At 37.4% G+C, this 21,096-nt stretch overlaps 1 protein-coding gene across 1 annotated transcript in view; it reads right to left on the bottom strand.

The window, feature by feature from the left end:
• Positions 1-4,219: 4,219 nt before the first annotated feature.
• Positions 4,220-21,096, bottom strand: part of LOC104498398 (unconventional myosin-XVI-like) — a gene marked incomplete at both ends in the record, with an annotated part of 142,132 nt that continues 125,255 nt past the window's right edge. Inside the window, one exon of the mRNA XM_010141772.1 lies at positions 4,220-4,322. Coding sequence (XP_010140074.1) covers positions 4,220-4,322 — 103 coding nt within the window. The remainder of the gene's footprint in view (positions 4,323-21,096) is intronic.

Below are 21,096 nucleotides of genomic sequence, written 5' to 3'. Positions count from 1 at the left end.
TCAGCAAGCTCCATCTGAAGTAACTCAGAAGGGTTAATTACTGACCACTGACCTTAGCTAAACAAAATGTAAAGCTGCAAGGTTTGATGAGAAAGCTCAGTAAGCTATGAGCTAACTTTCTTTCATTGAATTTATATTTGCAAGCTTAACAGTGTGAGGAATGATAATCCAAACAAATGAAAGTTTCCTTATGTCAGTAAAAAAAGCCAAGGACTGTTTGTGCCCTGCACTTCTCACAAAGCATGATAATGTTTGCAAGTTAGTCATACTATCGGGATCATCGGCTTTGCTTAGCTAATACATCACTGCATGACAATAAATGAACACAGCACCAAAAATGTGGTTTTCCTAATGTAAAGGCCTTCAGATGTTCTGGAGGGCAGGAGATTATTCTGCTTTACATGGAGCAGCCAGCACTTCCACTCAGTTTAACTCTGAAGTTACTACATAGCATCTTGCTCCTTATAACATGAATAGCAAAACTCTGACTGACTTCTCCAGGGGTTAAATAAGTCTATGACTTTCACTCTGTCCAGGGTAGGAATGGTTTGTTTTGATTTAGAAACCTGATTTTCTCTTACATTGTGTGTGCTTAAAAGTCACAGCATGTAGCTAAGCTTGTCATGATCAAGTACATATTTAAGGTAAAAGAAGACCTTATCTAGGCTGCACACGGGGTCAGGAGGCAAAAACTCTCTTTCATTAGTAGCTCTGCACTTTTTTATAATTCCAGTAGTTAAGCTAAGGCATAACTGAAACTGCCTGGTATGCCAGCTTCAATGAAACAGCTATTTTATTGTCCTACTTCAGTTATCTCCAGTTCAGCTTACCCAAGTAACAGCAACATTTCATAAACCTATCAACACTTCCCTAATAAATACTTTCTTCGAACACAGAAGCTGCTGAATCAAGCACCAGACGTTGGCTAGCTGATAGTGTTTGCTCTTATGCAACAGTAGAAAAATAAACCAAACAGTAGAAAATAAACCAAAATTGGATTCTGGTACTGGATCATCTGCACTTGTCCTCCATTTTAAACAGACTGCAGTATGTACATGAGAAGAAAGAACTTGCTCTGTGAGTAGGCTCTGGGATTTGTTGTCTTGTTGGTTAATAAAACACTCTCCAAACACAACTTAGTTGAGGAAGAAAAAAAACATTTTCAAGCAGGAAATAAATACAAAGAAACCATTTTCTTTACTCAGTTTTGGGTTCTCACTTCAGAATGCAGATTCACTTTCCTCTCCCCTAAGTTAATACAACCTTTCAGAAAATAGGATGGTGAGGCACATTATCAGAAGGACGTTAAATAAATTATTATCCAGATTCACTCAGTTGGGAAGTCCAGGTCTTTCTTTTTTCCCTTCTGCTGGGGAGTTTATTGGCAACCTCAACCTCTGATGATGAAATAAAAGCAGCAGGTTGATTTCAGGTGTGTGTTGCTTTTTCCTAAACTTCACCATCTTTGGTGAGGATATTTTAGTTATCTGGGGTTTTCTGGTCAATTTACCCATCCGAATCTGTAACAGCACTTCAGGGAAGTGCAGGTAACAGTGTTGGGGAAGACATTTTTTGCTTATTCATGAACGCCTGCATCAAACAGATTTTCAGTTCCAGCAGTGGCTCATTTGAAGTAGTTACTGCTGGCAACAGTGGCTGAATAAACTCGTTAAATGTGTAACCCCCTACTTTTTGGGTGATTTTTAGTGCTGCACTATAAATGACTCCTCTCCTCTAGCCTTGCTAGCTGACATCATTCTGGGTTCCTAATTACCTTTTTTCCTTCTCTTTCTCCCTTTTAAAATTTTTTTCTTATTTTTTCAGAGTCCCCTGCTGTAAAAGCTTAGAGGAGGGCACCCATGACAACTGCAGATTGTATAAGATTCCTCATGTAGGTTGTTATTTAAAGTTCAACTTTCATGATTAGTCAAATGAATCAAAACGATAATTGAGAGAGAGAGATTATGTGACACAGACATTAGTCACTACTGCTGATAGCTGGGTATACGGTTTTGTATCACCTACACAAAACATATTGGTGTCAAGTTTGTATTCACTGGGCATTTGTCTGTAAGAAATTGTCTGGACTTAAGAGTGAATTTTCTCCTAGAATTTTCTTCCATGATATTAATCTTTCCATCTGTTTGTCATAGCTCTCTACGGCTTGAAAAAGGCGTAAGGAGAAGGTCACTCATTTTCTCAGTCCTTGTTCCTTTCAGCTTAGTCTGTTGCCATGTGCTTCTTAGTCACAGAGTGACAATGGTATAACTCTCACCCCCAAACCCTCCTATTCCATTTAACTTATCAGTGTCTCAAGAGTTTTTTTCCTTTCTGATTCGAAGGACAATGCATTATGCACTGCTGTAGTTTTGCACACCTTCTTGTGGTGTTAATGAGATTCTGGAGTCAGAAGCTCTAAAATCTGTTTGAGATCACAAGCTTCAGTCCTCTGCATGATGGAGAGATTCTGATTTGCAATTTTATTTTCACATTTTTGTCTTTCAAGGTTTCAGGCTTGTTTTCAAATACCGGTCACTACAGAATCACTAGTCTTGAACTGTAGGCTGTCATCGACAGCCGACTGCTTTTTTTTTTCCTCATTCTTTCTTTTTTTTTTTTTTTCTCTTTTTCTGTAATGCTGCTACTGGCTCCTGGGGAATTAAACTCCATGAGCATCCTGCTCTGTGTTACACGACTGGAGCACAATATGCAGTTACTGCTACACAGGCTTTTGCCCAATGTCAAACTTGTAGCCCCACACAAGTTCTGAAGGTTAGCGATACTCTCAGCTCCAGGTACTTCTAAGTATAGCTTCTAGATATTAATGATTGTTTTTTATACTGAGCCTTGTGGCAAGGACGCAGAATATATCCCAGAGCGAGCTGACATAAGAAACCTGGGTAGGGCAAGAAAGTCTATTTTAATATTATTATCTTTTCAGGGTTCAGTCTTCTGGTCTTTGCTATTGAGGGAATAGGGCTATATATGGCCACTACTTATTTTAGTGACTAAAGGCAGACTTAAACAGTAAAAGAAAACAGTCAAAGAAAAATCTTCTTATGTGTCCAAGTGCAGGTGATCATGCATGATCATGTGTGTTCCCAATCTAGTGGGAGGCCTAACTTTTTTCCTGTTAACTAAGAAATCTGGGCCACTGAGAAACATCCATAGCGCAAAGTCCAACATAGTCCGTGTCCTTCAAAAACAGTTGCAGAAATTTTTTCTGGGCATCTTAATGCTTAGAAGTTATACATGAATCAGAAGACCTGTGTTAATCTTATCCTTTAAACTAGTATTCCCAAGAAGCCTACAGGAGCACCTTAACCACTCTCCAGTCCCAAAACTTCATACCTGTCCCTGTAACCAGTCTGGATGCTCTCCTGTGGAATAGATTTCAGTCTTCGTAGGCTGGGACAAGACTGGAAGCTGGAGCTCACACCACCTGGGAGAATGCTCTATGCATTAAGTCACAGAAAGCTGCCTTTCTGTCTTTCTGTACAATAGCTTATATAGTGTACAATGAAACACCATTTTCTTTAGAAATGGCATGTTAAAGAAATCAGTCCTGCTCAATTACAAAGCTACCCACGGGAGGTGACCGAGTATTCTGGACAAATGGAGACATCCACCTTGCAGTCTTCATGCTGGTGAGGATATAAATAGGGCAAGGAGATGGGATAGGATGTTAAGAACTTTCTTTTCAGTGTTTGGCTTTATTTCTTTTAATTGTACTTGGTGTACAGCAAACCTAGGTACTCTGGTCTACCTCTGGATCAGCATGCTGGTGCCTACAAAGGCACTGACTGGAAGGGCAGTCTTAAGTAATTGTTTTGGGTCTTCCCTGTTATGACAGTATAGCATTTAGTATAGGATTTTACATAAAGAAAAGGTGCAGGGTTGGGGAGTTTTTTTGTAATTAAGAAACCATTCAACCACCAAAATGTTTACACCAGATATCTTTAAAAACATGGATGCAAATGTACAGAGTGTACACGCTTAATTGAAATCTTCCCACAAGAATACACTGATTTTTTGACACAATGATCACAGCTACTCATATGCTAGAAAACTCAGAAAATCGGTTTGATTCTATACCAAAGCATATATTAAAAGTCAAAAGAATATAATACTGCAAAGGATCTGGTGGCTTGCCATAATGGAAATGACTCAGCTAGCTTGTTTAAAGAATGATATTTTAAATACTTTGTAGATCACAAACCTGCCAGCCTTGTAATTTACACTGCTGAAGAACAAGATGACATCTCTCTTTGGCAGACAACTTCTTCTTCTCTCCTGCTGCTGTATCAGCCAAATCTTTATACCTAGAAAAATCAGCAGAAGTAGAGTTACTCTAATGTCAGCCTGGTTGATGTCTTTGTAGAAAATGACAGTTTTCCTTTGGCTCTCAAATCTTTGATATCCTAACTGTAAACTTAGGATTATGCTAAGGGTGAACAAAACAAGAAGGGAAATCACACCGAGTCTTGCATATTGTTAGACATGACCTTGGTTAATAACAGCATGGGACAAGTGATGCCCAAACCCTAGCTTTGCTTCCTGTCGGTTCTTTGGATGCATCACTGAAAATCAATGCAGAAAGAATGCAAAGCCTCACTAACTGATTTCATTGGTACTGAATTGGGTCACTGAAAGTAGGAAAGTATTTTTTCAGTATGTCATATGACATATGCCTATTAAGGAGAAATTCATAAGAAAGTGAAATTGATAAAAAATTGGTTTCCACAAGTCTGAAATAATTTATTCTTAATTTTGAACAAAGTCTTATAGCAAAGAGACTTTAAAGAAGTTGATCTGTTTACACTATTGGGAAGAAGATCAAGAGGAGATTTGATTACAGCACCAAGTACTTTCAAAGACAGAAAATGCTAGATATTAAGGTGCTCTTTGATGTACCAGATAAAAGAGTTGACATAGGAAACTGAAGTCATACAAAGTCAAATAAAGTATAAAATTCAAATTTTAGCTGTGGAGTTATTACAACATATCACTAAAGAAACCGATTAATTTTACATGTCTTGATGCTTCATATTATTACTATACTTTCTTAAAGGTATTCCTCAGCCTATATCTGACTGCATATAATGAGCTGGACTGCTTTTTCATTATAAAAAGCCAGTTTTTGAAAAGGAAAGATTTTGGAAATATGTCACTTTTGATTAAATTCCTGATGAAACAGGGGTACATTTTGAATTTTCTGTGTTAACTACATTTCCGTACATTTTATTTATTTGTTTCCTTAACAGCTGAATTTATCTGTAGTTCTGGTGCAACCCAAAACTGTGCAGTCCTGAGACGACTCACACAGACTATGGCAGGCAAAGCTGCAGGGCTGGAATGACTCCAGGAACATCAGTGGTCCCAGCAGCTGTAGCAACTCTGGAGCAACATCTGCAGGCAAACTGCTGTTAGGGCATATTTCACCTAGATTCCTGGTTTCTGGAGCTGCACATAGCCCTGGGTATCTCAGTTCCTGCAGTTTGGAAATGTTCTCTGGTCTGGTAGAAGTCCTGCTGAGGACTCCATGGCTGTCTATACTAGTAAATGAAATGCGAGAGGGATTATTTCTCTGTCATAGAAACCATGTGGCAAAAATCCAGCCTGTCTACTTATTAAGTATCCTGCTGTGTTCTACTAAACTCTGTCACCTTCCAGCAGAGTGTAGTCACATCTAAGCTACCTTCTGGGACTGGTCACTAGCTTGTCTTGATTCCCAGATTGCGTCCAGGAATTGTTTGCAGAAAGGCTGGATGGAAGGGGCCAAAACTTCACCAGAAACCCTTTTAGTTAGTCTAACAGTCCAGATTAGCAGTAGAAAACTGTGGATCCTACTTTCCCAATAGCTCAACTAGCTTTATGGTCACAAAGACATTTGTTTTAGGGACTGCTGTTGAGGCTGGGGCCACTCATTTGCATACTTTCTATCAACTAGATTTTCTTAGAAACCACAAAGGGTTAGGGAGGGCTTAGAGAGACAACTGCTAGAAAGCTTAGCAAAAGCTGAAGCAAAGATGATTCAGCACTGATTCACAACGCATGAACAAGTAACTGTGAAAGTGGTCAGCCTGAAACTCACAGCAGAAACCCAAAGAAATGTACTTCATTCCTGAAACAGAGCCCAATTAAAAATTCAAAGGCTGAAATTCTAAGTTTGGGTCAGATTTACTTTAGATCCATGCAAATCACAGGAGCAAAGAAAGAGGAAATGTAATTCTGCCACAAACTTCCGTTGTGAACACAGCAAGTTATTTGAAAGGTGATCTACCTTTCCTTATGTTAGACACTGAAAAGCTTCACTCCTAGCCTAAGTTAGTCGTCTTGTTCTCAGGACATCCTGTGAAGATAGGTATTTCCATGGGGTGCTTGTTCTTTGCATCCCAGAATATTTTTGTTAAAATGAGAAGAGATTGCCCTCTGGAGGTGCCTTTCTCTACTTGACCATAGATGGACTCAGAAGAGAAGTCCAGGCTGGACACTCTTTAGGTCTACTTATCTATGTAACTAACTGAGAGACTAACAGAACCTCCTTATTTCTCTTATCTATCTTGTTCAAATACACTGGCTATCCAAGCATCTAGGATGATAAAGCACCTTTAGGCCTGGTGCCATCATCTGCTATTTCAGATCAATCATTTTTATCTTGTATAACACTGCTTAAACAAAAACAACACAAATTTTGGTTTTTTTCAGCCAGAATGGTTCCCTGATTTGATTCTCAGCCCAGCTGCACAAAATACCAGTGTTAAAACCAAGAAGATACTGGAAATGGGTAAGTGAGAATGAGCAGACCACACCTGTTGGTCGCAGCCCAAATTTGTCCTGGACAAAAGCTGTGATCTAATCATCAGCTTATTTGATTTTTTTGTACTTAATATTAAAAGAGTTAAAATATTTAAACTTTTTTCATTTTTTTTTTTCCTTTTGGGGAGATGAAGAAACACTACAGCTTTGGCTTAGGGATTTTTTTGTATTTTAAACTTGCTATCATCCTCATTAAAAAATCATGTTAAAAAGAAAGCAAAACAAAATTGACAATAAACTAAGATGTAAAAAAGAATAATTCATAAGTGAGACATTATTATCAAAATGCAAAATGACATATCTTTAGTGTATCAGATACTTTTCACTGAGAACTGAGCTTGTGTTACCATGTAGACACAATAATATCCTCTTCAATTTATCTCTTCCATGATCTCAAAAATGGCATAAGAACTTTTTTTCAAATTTACTGTATCACAGAAAATACCAATATAAATTACTGAATTTATGGTGCAGATTTGTATAGGTAAATTTGAGTTACTTGCAAACAACTGGGCTCATTTCTGGGGAAATGTAATCTGAAGAGTCTTTGAAATTTTCCCTTACCAGAGATTTCTCCTACCAGGGCAGCCTGAGTTCACTTCGGAGTGAATGAACAACCCAGTTAGATACCAGGCTTCTTCTCACTGACAAGTCATACATTTTGCCCCAAGAAAATAATGCAGAGTGCATTTGTAAGGAGGAATCCAGAGGAATTAGAGAGGATCCTGAGGAATCCAGTGAGCATACTCAAGCGCTACCTTGCTAAAAAAAAAAAAGTCTTTAATCAGGTGAAATACATTTCAGCTAACCTTGGATTGACTTTCTTAAAAGTCTAGAAGACTTTCTCAAAAGTTTAGAAGACTCTATTCATGTGTGATATACCCTACTGTAATATTGATGCTTAAAAAAGGTCAGATGAATTGCGTACTGTAAAACCCCCATTTCTTTCCAGTGAGTGTAAGGATCTTGAGTCCAGCAGAGACATCTAATAGTAGACAAAGCGAACCTCTCCCTAAGCAGGTCAAGAAGCTGATAAAAAACAATATTTCATGGCCTAGCCAGAGCAACTCAGCCACTAAGGGATCCAAACCAAAATAAAAACCAGAGATTTCAAGGATTAAATTGAATCAATACCATTCCCCTGCTGTGTCAAGACTAATGTAGCATTGATTAGGAAATAAGTGCAAGACCTCTTCCAGTTTCAAGCTGAGACAAGGAACACTACCACTGAGGAAGGCGGCGGGGTGTAGGTGTGGGTGGGAGCGGGGGGGTGTGTACTGCAAGGTGCAGGCAGTTTCTTCTCCACACCTCTCCACAGGAAATCAGTGTGAGAGAAGCTCCATTTTCCTCAGCATCATCCTTGTCCTAACTTGCCATTTTTACATACCTAAATAGAAGAAAGACCTATTGGGTAGACTGTGAGCATGTGTAGACTGGCCAGGATTCTCTGGTGTTGCAGAGGTTGCGCTCTGACCTCTCTTCCTTTACTTCTGAATGATGCTCTTTATCAGGGAGATTGTTTTGTTTGTTTTGACAAGATACTGCTGCCAATACCTTCAGGTAGCTTGTGAACGTGGAAAACTCAGTTCTCTTGGGTTTTCACAGATAAGGATGTTATCTGATCATTTTCTCCCTCACTTCCCTAAGTGTACAGCTGACAAGATTCAGCAGGCTGTTTTTCCCTGAGACAGAATATTCTCCACTTCAGGTTATGGCACAGTAACCCACAGTAATATTCTGAGGCTCAGCACACTATTTGATTTACACAGAGTGTGCACAAATATGCTGTAGGGCTGTACTCCCAGTTCTGTATGCACAGCAAATCTTTAAGCATTGAAATAAACAACACTCAAGTTCCCTAGGACGACATGATAGAAGATACTAATCGAAAGAACAGGTCAAGTACAAAGGGCACAAAACCAAGCAGTTCCAAATCTACAGCTTAAACACAGATGTCTTTGAACAAGAAGCATGAGAACTACCTTTTGTGTGTGTGTGTGTGTGTGTGTGTGTTTATTTGCTATTCTTTTTGTCAGGTCTCTCTCTTGCCTAGCTAAGAAAGACCAAAAACGACACTCAGAGGTAGCTACTGACTGCAATCCAACACCTTCAGCTTCTAACACCAAAACTCAAACCTTTCCTTAAAGCAACTCCTTCTCTCCATGTCTCATATTTAAAAAATAAAAATTACATATGGCTGCCATGTAACTGCTTTATAGGAGTGCTAAGTAACGTAGTTTTAAGTATGAAATATCCAAACACAGTTTATGCAAGGAAAAATAATCAGTCCTGGCAGCATAATGCACTATGTTGCAGTTTCGTTTTCTCTTTCTTTTGTTTACTACAATGCATTCTGTTTGCCAAGGTAAGAGCTATTCCAAAGGTAGTAAGTAAAAGGCTGTGATCAAAATTAACTTGTATCCTCTATTTCTGCTAGAAGAAATGTAAAATTTGTCATCACAAAAGACTAAAACCAGGTTGTGCTGTCTTGCTACATCGTCTTTTTTTCTCTTTCTAAACTTCCTCTTGTCTTCGTCAACCAGTAACAGATTGATGTATTATTATGTCAATTAAGTATATGAAAGAGATGGACTTTGTTTGCAAAACTTGTCACTATGTGCTTATAACTCAGGAATTTTAGTTTTGCTTGTTTGGATTTGGGGAGGATGGGGAGAGTGAGATAGGCATGATTTGTATTTGAAAAATCTATCCAGTGAGAGCTGAAATATCTAGAGGATGTATCCACAGGAGAGAGAAACCTATTTTTTTAAAGGAAAATTGTCAAGTAATGGAAACCTTATAAAAGCAGTCAGCAGCAAAGGATGGAATTTTGATTAATGTTACATGTATATAAATAATGGATCGTCATTCCACTTCCCTGTGTTACATTCTCTGGTTTTTTTTTTGAAGTAATAATCTAATTATTTTTGAAATACGAGGAACATGGGAAATACCAGATAATTAGAAAAGAGAAAATAGATTATTACAGTTTCCAAGAAAGAAAAGCGATTCTGCCAATCTCTGTACAATATATATGACATAAATACCTCATTATACAGAATAAATACTAACAACTAAAGCAAGTATTCAAAATTTTGGAAAGAATAAATCTTTGTATGCAGAGAAGCAAAAGATGCCTTTATAAATAACAGATTACAGCAGACAAACACACTGCATTTTGTGCTGCTTTTATAGGAGTAGGAAAATATAGTATAAGAAGACTGTAAGGTTCACCTTTATAAGAAACACATTTTGCACTGAGGCCACTTCACACAAACTTAGAGAAATAATTCAGATTGGTGTAGAGGTGAGCATTAAGTGCAATTTGCCTAACAGATTTGAAACAATTAATAAGTATACACAGCAATGAAGCAAAACTTCAGAGTACCTGCCTTACCACACTAGTGTCAGTTTTTTAACTATCCTAATTGATATCAAGAAACACAGGATTAAATACCTAGACCTGCAGATGAATAAGAATTAAGGGAGATAATAAAGTGATTTTGGGAAAACTGCAAGTAGTTTTATTCTCTCTGGGTTAATCTGGCACACAGACATTTGCTGACAGAAGGAAACCTGGAGGCTGATAATGCTAAAAGTGACCTTACAGCAAACTGACCAGGTATCATAGTTTTACCACAATTTTTTTATATATGCCACTGGAAGCCAAAAATTTTTAAACTAGTGAAACATTCTGATTTTCTACTTCAACAATTAAAAATTCACTTCATATATAAAGAGGCATGGGGACACATGTAGCATGCTTTAACACATCTATGAAAAAAACAGAAAATACACAGAGTGACATAAATGGTATGTTATTGGGATATAAGAGCAAAATTAAGGACTAAGAAGTGAAATTGAAAGACTCAGAAAATCCCAAAACAAAATTTTACAGTCACCTGCATGTGGGTCAGCCACTGGAGCCATGTGGAGCTCAGTACAGACTTTTGAGGGATGATCAGGGATATGAAATCCACTGGATCAGAATACCCTTACATAAGAAGTGGCTATTTGGAATATTTTAATTTAGACTGAGTATAAAACAAAATAAATTTATCAGATTAATATATTAGTTTGTGATGGGTGATAGAAAAATTACTTGGAAAGATTTTTTTTTTTCTTCTCTAAATGTTACATTTTTACCTTAGGTTTTACCACACTTAAATCTTCTCTAGTCATCTGAATTTCAATTACTGGAGAGAAGAAATAATGAAGATATGTGTGTCTTAATCCTAGAATATTTATTCATATACTTCATGCAATTAAGCAGGGGCTTCCTCATCTCAGACAATGTGGCAGCAGAATAATAAATAGAATATAAATTACAGTTCGGCTCTTGGGATTAGTGGATTTAGCTATGCAAATAAAAAGTGAATTCACAACATCTGGTAAAGATTTGCATTACAATACTCTTGCATCATCTTACTTAAAGCTGACATTCCCATTCCATCTTGATAAAGCGATGTAAAAATATATTTAAGAAACTGGCAAAAATGACACATTAACTCAGAAATACGCCAGCATCCAACGGACAAGCAGCCCTATCGTACGAACACTTGCCTCTAACTCTGTACAGTGTTACATTTTCCTCTCAGTAGGTAAGCCTTCTCCATAGCTAACTGCCTTTTCACACTTGAGCACTCCACAAGGATGCACGCAGGTCAGTAAAATGCTTCACTGTATTCCGAATACATGGACTGTAGAACAAATTTAACTTTCTTTATCAACCTGATAATTTGATTCTGTATAACACAGAGGTGATGTAGTACTCGTGTGTAATGAACCTAATTTTCCTTCTCCAGAGTCATAGCCATGTGAAAATAGTGTATCAAAACTAAAACTCTTCCTGCAAAACTAAAAGGTATGAAATCACAGAAAACCAAAAGGCACCTTTCTTTACCAGAGGTCAGAATAAAGGAATGCCTGGGACTAGGAGTCAAAAGTTGACTGAACAGATGGGTAAATTTTCACCCTTTCCTACCACAGAGAAAAAACCTGCCCGGTGAGTCTGAGCCACATCTCACTACTGAGGCTATAAGGAATTAGAAGATAACTTATGCATCCCTTTCTTAAATATCTCACTACATGGCAAGAGATTCAGTGTTTATCATAGTATTGCGCACTTGGCCTCCAGGAAACTTGCTGCTGGACCTCACCAGCAAGCTAGCTTTGAGTAGGTCAAGGTAGAAAGTCATCCTTCACGGGAGACATGGCAAGGTCATGACTGCAAGGTCTGCAGATCTGCAGGCACAGTGGTGGGCGTGGTATTACAAGGGGGTGAAATTATGAGAATACTTTGAAATGGTTTTCAGAGAAGGACATGCTTAGGCCTGGCTTCTCTCCCAGTGTTTGGAAGCCTGGAATTCGAAGCCTGGAATTCGATGCCTGAAATAGCTGCAACCAGGTTGTGTAAAGCAAAGTAATTTATGACTTTTTCTGCAAAATACACAATCCCTTTTCAGAAATGTGATGTGATACTGAGTTGAAACACTGCAGTGGGTTATACTTTGAAATGGTTTTCAGAGAAGGACATGCTTAGGCCTGGCTTCTCTCCCAGTGTTTGGAAGCCTGGAATTCGAAGCCTGGAATTCGATGCCTGAAATAGCTGCAACCAGGTTGTGTAAAGCAAAGTAATTTATGACTTTTTCTGCAAAATACACAATCCCTTTTCGGAAATGTGATGTGATACTGAGTTGAAACACTGCAGTGGGTTCAACTTTCCCACTTGGTCTGCTGGAGGGGTTACTACTTCATTGACTCATTGTCTGCCAAGAAAGCACTTCCCAGCTCATTTGGCAATAGAGTGAGATAGACATATTATGGCAGAAGCGGAAAGCAAACCCAGAATAAAATCAAAAGTATTATATTAAAGGGAGACATAATTTAATTTGATGTTGCACCTAGATGCTTTATTTCTTCCTTCCTTTTGTTTTTTCTCATACGTGCAACCTTAACTCAGCTAAAGAGGAATGGAAATACATAAAATCCATCTCACTAGTGCTCACTAGTACCTCAGACAAGGTGTATTGGCATTACAGGAAAGGTTTTGAGGTCCTTCTTGAACCACAGAGGCAAAATAGCTTTTCTGGAAGATCATCTCTACTCTCTTCTGTGGGATCTTCCATTTGTGCCGTCTGAACCCTGGGTGTACTATCAGTCTGGGTAACAGGGGTTATCCTGTCTCTAAATGGTGTAATGGTTACACAAACTGTACACAAAAAACATTTTTCAAGATAGGCTAAGGCTGCCCCCTTGGCGTACTGTATCAATACTGGATCAGTTTCTGCTCACATTTACTGAGGAGTACAGCAGGAGTAATTCTGCTAAAACTGATGCTGGTCTAAGAAAAAAACAAAGTAAGATCCAGTGAGTAAGATATGTAAGAGGGTTCTACTGCACGCTTGCAAAGGATTTTGTGTTTGCTCTCAGATGTCACCAGTATAAACTGCCTACTATTATTCAGCCTGACTAGGAAATCTAGCTTTAGGAAGTTCCATTCCAAGTTCTTCTGATGAAGATTAAATGGTTGTAAAGAATATCAAGATGTGCATAAGGAAAAAAGAGTGCCATGAATGGCTGAGTTGAGTGGAAAGAATTTAACAGCTGCAGAATTACAGAGAGAAAGGAACAGCAGGAGGGTCACAGTAGCTTTTGAGTGTGGGGCAGCTGGACTGCATTTATACAAATCCTATGAGCAGGAAAAAAAAAGCAGTCAAGAGCAAGTAATTATATTTTTCTAGGCGCTGAAAGCACATACTTATATTTAACTAATCAATGAATACAGAGGAATTATTTTAAAACTATACAGTAAAATTAATCTACCCATTTGACAGCTTGCATCTTAATTAGATAATTCAAAGTTTCTGCATAATGCCATTAGCAAAAACTAATGTGTTGCATACTTCTTTAAAATGTTTATTTTAAAATAAATATTTATTTTAAAGATAGACTATATTTGTATTAATTTAAGAGGTCTATTATTTTAGCAAGCATTTCCTTAAAAAAGTTTTAAAGTGTAAGGATTAGTGAAGATATTAGTGGTTGATAATATTTTCTTTTAACAGGTTTATTTCTATGGCAGACATTTAACTGAATTTATTACTACAATATATAAATCTATGTCCATTATCATTGTCATTATGTGATGCCAGCAAATTATAGAGTGCTCAATAATTATTTTTAGTGAAACATCAAGGTTCTGAAATAATTTAATATTATTAGCTGCTTGTTATAGGCACACAAAACTTAGCTTGTGAGATATGGGTCAAGAACTTTCAATATTCCTATTTGTACACAAATATAATTTTATCTGTTTTTATAATCCGGTACTGTGGTAGGTATTTTCAGACTCCAGGGGAACACTTCTCCATATTTAGAAACAGCAGAAGCGTTTAAATTCACTGATGTAAAATATACATATAAATTATAAAGATAGAGAGTAACAGTGTTATTTAGTGATTTAATAAATGTTTAGTTAACCCTGAGGGATAAGAAATGTCAAATGCTAGTGCATACTGAATGTCAGTCCAGAGATGGACTGACACAACCCCGGCTGTGTGGCACAGCTCTGGAAATGAAATAAACATTTTAAAATTTCATAGATCCTTCCTTAAGTTAAAATAAAGAAAACTACTGGAACTGCTGAAACAATTCAGTCAGAATTATGTTTGTGTGTGTCCAGTCCATTTATCATCACCTAGACAATGAACATAGCTAGAGAAAAAAAGGCAGAAGAAAAAAAGGGCAGTAAAATGCCTTGCACACCCGTAGTAGTGGAGGGAGAACAATACCCTGAGATTCTCTTTGAAATGACCTAAAAGCCAGGACATTCTCTATTGCACAAAAGAATAAACGCCTTGTAAAAAGCTCCACTAAGTTTTATACATTCTATACTAAATGTAATATAAATTATGCTGGAAAAATTTTCAGACTGCACACCACACATTTGGAAGTCAGGAACTGACAGACTTAAAACTGATACGCCACCTTTATTTCCCTGTATTTGTCTATTTTATCACCTAATTACATCTCCCTGTTCAAGGGACCCCTTTTCATGTTGAACCTGCAGAACTCTTAAGTAGGTGACAGACATGAATAATTCAACTGACTTCAGTGGAATGACACAATAGTTTACACCCATTACATTGCTTTAGCAAATGACTGTTGCATTAGAAAACTCAAAAGATGCCCAGCAAACAATGCTGATATTTACTTTTGCCTTCTAAATAAAGAATAAAGCTAGATGTCTGACGTACCACTGAAAACTCCAATCAAAAAATAAACTTTATTTTCTCTTATACTCATTTATGCACTGTCAGTAAGCCCCAGAAACACCAGAGGCTTTACCATTCTCACAGTCCAACTCTTCACATGTAACACAAGCACTGATATTTTGCATGGACAACGCTACCTGTTCTGTGGGCTAGAGAACTGATGATACCATGGTAAAACTTCAAAAAATGCTTCTGCTTCAATTACAAAATTTTGTACTCTATGTTCGTTTGAGCCTGTTACAAACCATTGATTTGGTCCCTTGCCACAAGTGGGAGCTACACTGAGACTCTGAAAAATCTGCAAAAAATGGATAAACCTAACATAGGTCACTTGAATCATATCCTAAAAGTGACCATTTTCCTCAACACATTATAAATTCAGTTCGGGATAATAAGGTGAGTCACCATAGTCATCTGAAGTTACCTAGTACATTTCTTGTCTTTTGAATATTAAAGAGGACCTAAGGGGAAAAATAGAGAAAACAAGCCAAACAGCTTCAAGTAAACAGTCCCAAAGGGGATAAACCAGAACAGTCTCTCTACACTTAGAATATGTGTAAAATATAGAGCTTTAGTTAGAATTTAGTTTGTTCATAATATAAATCAGCCAGATACTATCAATACACTACAAATATATTTCAAATGGCCTATAGGCTCTAAGACTGTCCCAAATACCTACTGATATCTAGGCCACTCCCCAGGTGATGTCATCATCATCATCATGGCTTGGCTTCATGGATGAAGATTTGGGAAGGGCTTTACCCACGCTTACTGCAAGCGCGCTGATGGCTGAAAAGGCCAATGCGGGATAGGCAAGTCCGGTTGCAAAAAGCACAGCGGAAGGTCTCCTTGGGTGGTACAGTCAAGGCACGGTTCTTTCTGCACTGTCTTTTCTCCTTGAGACTGATTCTATGTGTGCTCTCAAAGGAGACAGCAGATGTGTCTCCAAATCTCCCGATGGAAGGCCAGGTGATGTACACCAATTCTAATACACATGGTTTGCCAGGGAGAATGTCAGTGCATTCTGGGTTAGAGTAATCTCTTACAGCATAATAAATCCCCTACCAGCAAGCTTTCACAAGGGTTTAGTAATTTAGAAAAAATCTGAGACCACTGTAAATTATTTCAAACTGGACCTCACTATTAGAAAGTTAGAAAAGATTAAGAAAAAAAAAAAGAAAAAAGCTGTGGAAAGAAAAAGAAGGAAGAGAGGATGTTTGGAGCCCTGCTTTCCTGGTAAGGGCTGAACACCTGCCTGCTGATGGGAAGTACAGAATTAATTCTTTATTTCTCGTTGTTGGTACACACAGCTTTTTCTTCCCCTATTAAATTGTCTCTATCCAAACCCACAAGTTTTCTAACTTTTGCCCTTCCAGTTCTCTCCCCTGTCCCCCTGGGAGCGAATGAGCAAGCAGTTGTATGAGGCTGATCTGCTAGCTGGGGTTAACCCACAGCATTACTTTATAGAATGTGATAATTACCAAAACTGCCAATGACATAGTCACTTTAAATATCGCCGCTTTAAACTTTGTGGATGACCTTCATTCTTCACAGGAAATTAGTCACTAACACGTTTATGTCTTTGGGTTTAAGGTGCCCTTAAAACTAATGACTTCAAAATAGTTAATTTACTCAACTTTTCTTGCATTCTAAAAGAAAGACAAACAAAAATTCAATCAGAAATATCACTTTCAGCTTAGGTCTGAAGCAACAAACTACACAATGGCAAGATTCCATTTGGCATAAATTGATATCATTACATCTACTTAACAGAATATTGGGTTTAACACCAGTCAGACTACATCTTGCTCTCCTTGCAAGGATTTAAGTTATCGTGGCACCTATCAAAGCAGTGCTCTATAAGAAGACTGATTATATTATTGTATAGCAGACAATAAAGCTAAAAGGTCCAGTGCATCATTCTCACTAATGACCTGCCTAACTTGCTCATCAGACTCTGAAATGTAAATCACAAATGATATATTATAGACTATTATAACTTCCCTACTTTCAAGAGGAAAAACAGAGATAAAAAAGAAAAACAACCAAAAATCTTCTGGACAAAGGGAGTTCAGATATGCAATGATGAGTTCCACACAAGATTCACAAACATAAACAACATATCTGTGCAATACAGCATCAGCTCATAGTACACATCTGATCAAAGGATTACACAGTTATTAATAATGGCTTTATGTCAGTTGCAGAAGGACAGACATTATTTTACAAAGTATTGTTACTAGCATGAACATAAACTTTCCTGAGAAAAAAAGTATCTCTTCAGAATGATGTCCAAGCAAAGTCAATTGCCTGGATAAGTTCGTAACAATGAAGCACTTTCAAGCCAGTTTTGATCCAAGATCCACTATTAGAGCATTTCAGAATCAATGAATGCTGCCCTGAGTAGAACTGCAGTGTAATTTCTAAAAAGAATTTAATCTAAGAACTTCATACTGAAATCAGAGGAAAACCTGTAATTAGACTTCAAACTTACTTGTTTCACCACCACTATGATTACCGTAAGAATCCATTATCATTGTGTTCCATATCTTCCTTCCTAATATTTCCTATTTAAAGTAATGTTTTGCCATCTTTTTAAGTTGCTTTAAAACAAAAATTCATAAGAATGTTAACTCTTTTTAACATTCTGTTTTCAAAATATTAAAATCTTGGAAAGTATTTCTTTTTAATTGACCCCAATACCACTTATGTGTTGTAATTCAGATATTTTAACTTACTCTGTTTATATGGGAGAAGAAAGGTTAGCCAATTAAAAGGAGGGAGAAGGATAAGATGGCGAAGGATAAGATGGCGAAGGATAAGATGGCGAAGGATAAGATGGCGAAGGATAAGATGGCGAAGGATAAGATGGAGAAGGATAAGATGGAGAAGGATAAGATGGAGAAGGATAAGATGGAGAAGAAGAGAGGAAGGGGGGGAAGGGGAAGGGGGAAGAAATATGATGAAGAAGAATGAGAAGAAGGAAAAGAAGAAAAAAAAAAAAGGAAAACAGTGGTCTGATACCATAACTCTAAACCTGCACTTGACACTGTCTTACCTGTTAAAACAAATAGCTACTAATAATCTAAAATATGCCTGTCTGCAATAAGCATAGGTAAAACTAAGGATTAGACTGATGCAGTTTAAGCCATTTTTAAAGAGAATTGGTAATGGTAAAGCATAATATTCTAGTGACTTATCTCTTCTTGCCACCACACTGTAAGAGATGCCTCTACATACATACACCATTCATGTTCCCCTTCACAGTATGAAATTTCTTGAGCAGCAACAGAAGATGGGATGGGAGCTCCGTGATGGAAAACACAAGACTGAGTTGAAAGAGTTAAACCCAGAAAAGACAGTCTAGAAACCTGAGAGACAGTAATGAAATTCCAAGAAACACTCCAAAAGTGCAGAAATAAACAGCACAGTAGCAGACAATTATTTGGTCTTTCTGAACAACATGGTTTTTCTTATAGAAATGCTGCAATTCTCATTTGCTAAGTAAAAAAGGCTCAATTTCCTTGTAAATTCTCATAATCCACAGAGGTTATCCTGAGGTCCAACAGCCCTGAAGGTTTGCCACAAACTGGCAGAAAAGGTTAACATAGATGTCTTATTTCGGGACCTGGGCAACAGGTCATTGAAGTCTCCATTGCTAAGCAGTGCCAAAAGAAGTATCTGTGATGTGAACCTCAGTCTCTGAGGCAGTAATTCATAAATTCTTCCTTGACCAAGGAAACTAAAACACAGGCAGAGCAAAGCACTGGGTGCAGTTCAGCAACTTGGTGAACCACATTGAACAAGAAAGAGAAGAAAAAAAAACAATTTAATTTCTAATCCAATTTACAAAACAGTTAACAGTAGAGGAGTGTTTGTAGGGGAGGATGGTACCAAAATAAAATTGCTCAGAATGAGTGTAACAGAGCATCTTACTGCCTCATTTTTACATGAACATGTCTGACCAGCTGTATTCTTGTACTTAACTGAGAAATACAAGCTCACCTCATTACTCTAGATGGATCCTTGATCACTATCATTATTTTTAAAAATTTATATTCCGAATGGCTTTTACATGTCTTCCTTGAGCACCAAGTGAGGTGAATGACATGAAGTCAGACAGGATCTGTTTTATTAATTGATGCAAAGAGATTAGGTTCTAGATATTAAGCTTTTACAACCAGGCTCTGTCTGTGTCCCAGGGAGTTTCTGAGCCTTATTATTCTATACTGGCATTAGAGCACCCACTGACATTTTTTTTTGCCATTGCACCAAACACCAAAAAACATAACAAATTACTATATTCCTACTGAAGTGCTTTTTCTATATCTTGGGTTGAAATTATCTTCATTTTAATTAAGATATCAAAATGCTAAATGTTGGAAAAAAACCAGCCATCTGCAGACAGTTCCTAATTCCATGGTTATTTTACTGTTTCCTTTCTTCCAGGAAAAGGATATTTGAGGACACTTTACCTATGTGTACAATTTGGGCTGCAAATTGGAAAATTTGAACACTTCACAAGGTAAAAACTGACTTCTGTCCTTCTACTCAAAGAGCTTTAGAAACTGAGCCAACACTGCAGACAAATTCACCAGAAACACTGCAGCTGGAGTTGGCAAATCTTCTGAAATCATATATATCATTTTGTAATTATATTGGTGCTACCTGTTTTTATAGCATTTAATAGCATCAGACCTTATTAATTCCCAATTTTATTATGTATTCATTGACAGTAACTGTCACAGCTTCCACTTAAGAACCAGAATTTCCACAAGATTTCTCTTCTGATCAACGAATTTTGGTGATTGAGTGGTTCACTCAGCAGCTATCAGCTTTTACTTTGATAATACAGAAGCAGAACCAGTAAGTCCAAAAACGAGAGCAACAGAAATAATGATTAATCTTTGCAGCCCAGGAAGAAGTGCTCTTGCAAAATATGACCTTTCCTTAGCTGCTGCCGATCTTTAGCCTTTGTAAGAGTTCAAATGTGACTCACAAATATATGCTAGAGACCAATCATATTAATCCCTAATTAGATATTAATAGAAATTCATTCAAATTCATCCAATTAAGCAATTGCACTGCCTGTAGTGCTGATAGAATATCCAGGTTTTCTGATATTCTATCCCTTCACCACAAAGGCCCCTAATTCAAACACTTTGTCTTTTTATTAGCCAGCCAAAAAAAAAGGCTTTTTATTTTTTCATTAATTAATTTTTTCATCTCTGACCATATTACCTGCATGATAAGGAAGACCCTAAAAGTAAATGCACGAAAACCGAAAAACTGAAGGCAGGGTGAAGGAGGGTAGCAATTCACTTTTTTTTTTTTTTGTGAATTCAAGTTGGGATCTGAACCACAAATTTTCTTTGATTTTGCACAGTGCTATCTTTTACTATTGTGAAAGATAGTTACTATCCTTTACTTCTCAAGCCAGGAATGCACAGGAGAACTGCATAGTACAGTCAGCTCTAGAAAAATGAGATTTCCCTGCATCACTAGTATGTAACACTTTGCAGCTGAGCTAAGGCAAGCTGTGAACCACACAGATGCACTCGCTGAAACTTAGCCCATCAGGGGGACTCCAAGACACACACTGAAGGTGAAAATCTTACAGTTATGGGTAAATGTCTCTCAGGAACCCATCTAAGGATATACATTTTGCTACCTCTACGTCTTGTCTTTCATGGATTGATCGTTCAAAGGTTTACATATCAGCTATAACAGGATAGCAGGATATCTTGCGTTCTGCATCTGTAGGCCTGTTTTCCCCCGTTTGGGGCCATACGGTCAAATTGCTATTTAATATGACCCACATGGGGAGGAAACCCTCCTCTTCAAAAGAGAACACCTGTGTGAAAATCAGGAGTTCTTACTAGCATTTAGTATGTACAAGGAAGGACAAAGCAGAGCAAGACAGGATAAAGCACAAATGATTTCTATTTTCATTTCTTACAAAATATTCAAGAAAAAATTATGGTGTAGGCAAATTTCATTA

The sequence above is a fragment of the Buceros rhinoceros genome, unplaced genomic scaffold (genome assembly GCF_000710305.1).
Source record: "Buceros rhinoceros silvestris isolate BGI_N320 unplaced genomic scaffold, ASM71030v1 scaffold118, whole genome shotgun sequence".
Classification (NCBI taxonomy): Eukaryota; Metazoa; Chordata; class Aves; order Bucerotiformes; family Bucerotidae; genus Buceros; species Buceros rhinoceros.
This window is presented reverse-complemented; position numbering and strand designations above follow the sequence as displayed.